The sequence below is a fragment of the Nannochloropsis gaditana genome (assembly GCF_000240725.1).
Source record: "Nannochloropsis gaditana CCMP526 unplaced genomic scaffold scaffold1613, whole genome shotgun sequence".
Lineage (NCBI taxonomy): Eukaryota > Eustigmatophyceae > Eustigmatales > Monodopsidaceae > Microchloropsis > Microchloropsis gaditana.
The window spans coordinates 1-826 of record NW_005802340.1 but is presented as its reverse complement, the minus strand read 5'-3'; the positions used below and the strand labels follow the sequence as shown (position 1 = coordinate 826).

Here is an 826-nt window from a genome sequence, read left to right as displayed (position 1 = left end):
GATGCAGCGTTCTTCGGTATAGCAGGTCCAGAGGTAGCGTCTATGGATCCACAGCATCGGTTGTTGCTTGACGTTTGTTTTCAATCTTTTCATTCGGTTGGATATGGCAAAGAGTCTCTGTTGAATTCATTTACCGGGGTATTCGTAGGTATTTCAACAACAGATTGGCTTAAGTTAGTAAATAACCGTGTTACTGCTTTTACCGGTCTGGGAGCATCAGCGGCACTGGCTGCGAATCGTATATCGTATGTATTTGGACTCAAAGGCCCTAGCTTTATTACGGACACTGCCTGCTCATCCGCCCTTGTCGCTTTAGATGCTGCTTCTCAAAATCTTGCGCGGCGGCGATGTGACATGGCCTTCGTTTCCGGCGTCAATCTTATGCTTCATCCAGCTGCGTTTGTAACGCATTGTAAGGCACGGATGCTATCAATAAGTGGGCGATGCAAGACCTTCGACGAGTCCGCCGATGGATATGTGCGAGGCGAAGGTTGTAGTGGGCTGGTGCTGAAGCGTTTGTCGGACGCAACTGCGGCAGGCGATCGTGTGTTGGCAGTGGTGAGGGGGAGCGCAGTGAATCAAGACGGTCGCAGCGCGAGCCAAACTGCACCAAACGGCCCTTCGCAGCAACACGTCATCTCGACGGCCTTGCAAGAAGCGCAGGTCTCACCGCTGGACGTGGAGTACGTCGAGACGCATGGGACAGGCACAGCACTGGGTGACCCGATCGAAGTCGGGGCTTTGAAAGCTGTGTACGGGCTGGGGCGTAGTGAGGAGCGACCGCTCGTGCTGGGCGCAGTGAAGACGAACATCGGGCATCTGGAAG

At 53.9% G+C, this 826-nt stretch overlaps 1 protein-coding gene across 1 annotated transcript; it reads left to right on the top strand.

The window, feature by feature from the left end:
* Positions 1-423: 423 nt before the first annotated feature.
* NGA_0679900 (6-deoxyerythronolide-b synthase) lies at positions 424-798 on the top strand (the record flags this gene model as incomplete). Its single annotated transcript, XM_005852275.1, has 1 exon — positions 424-798. A coding segment is annotated over one exon (375 nt), but the record flags the coding sequence as incomplete, so codon positions are not given.
* Positions 799-826: the final 28 nt, after the last annotated feature.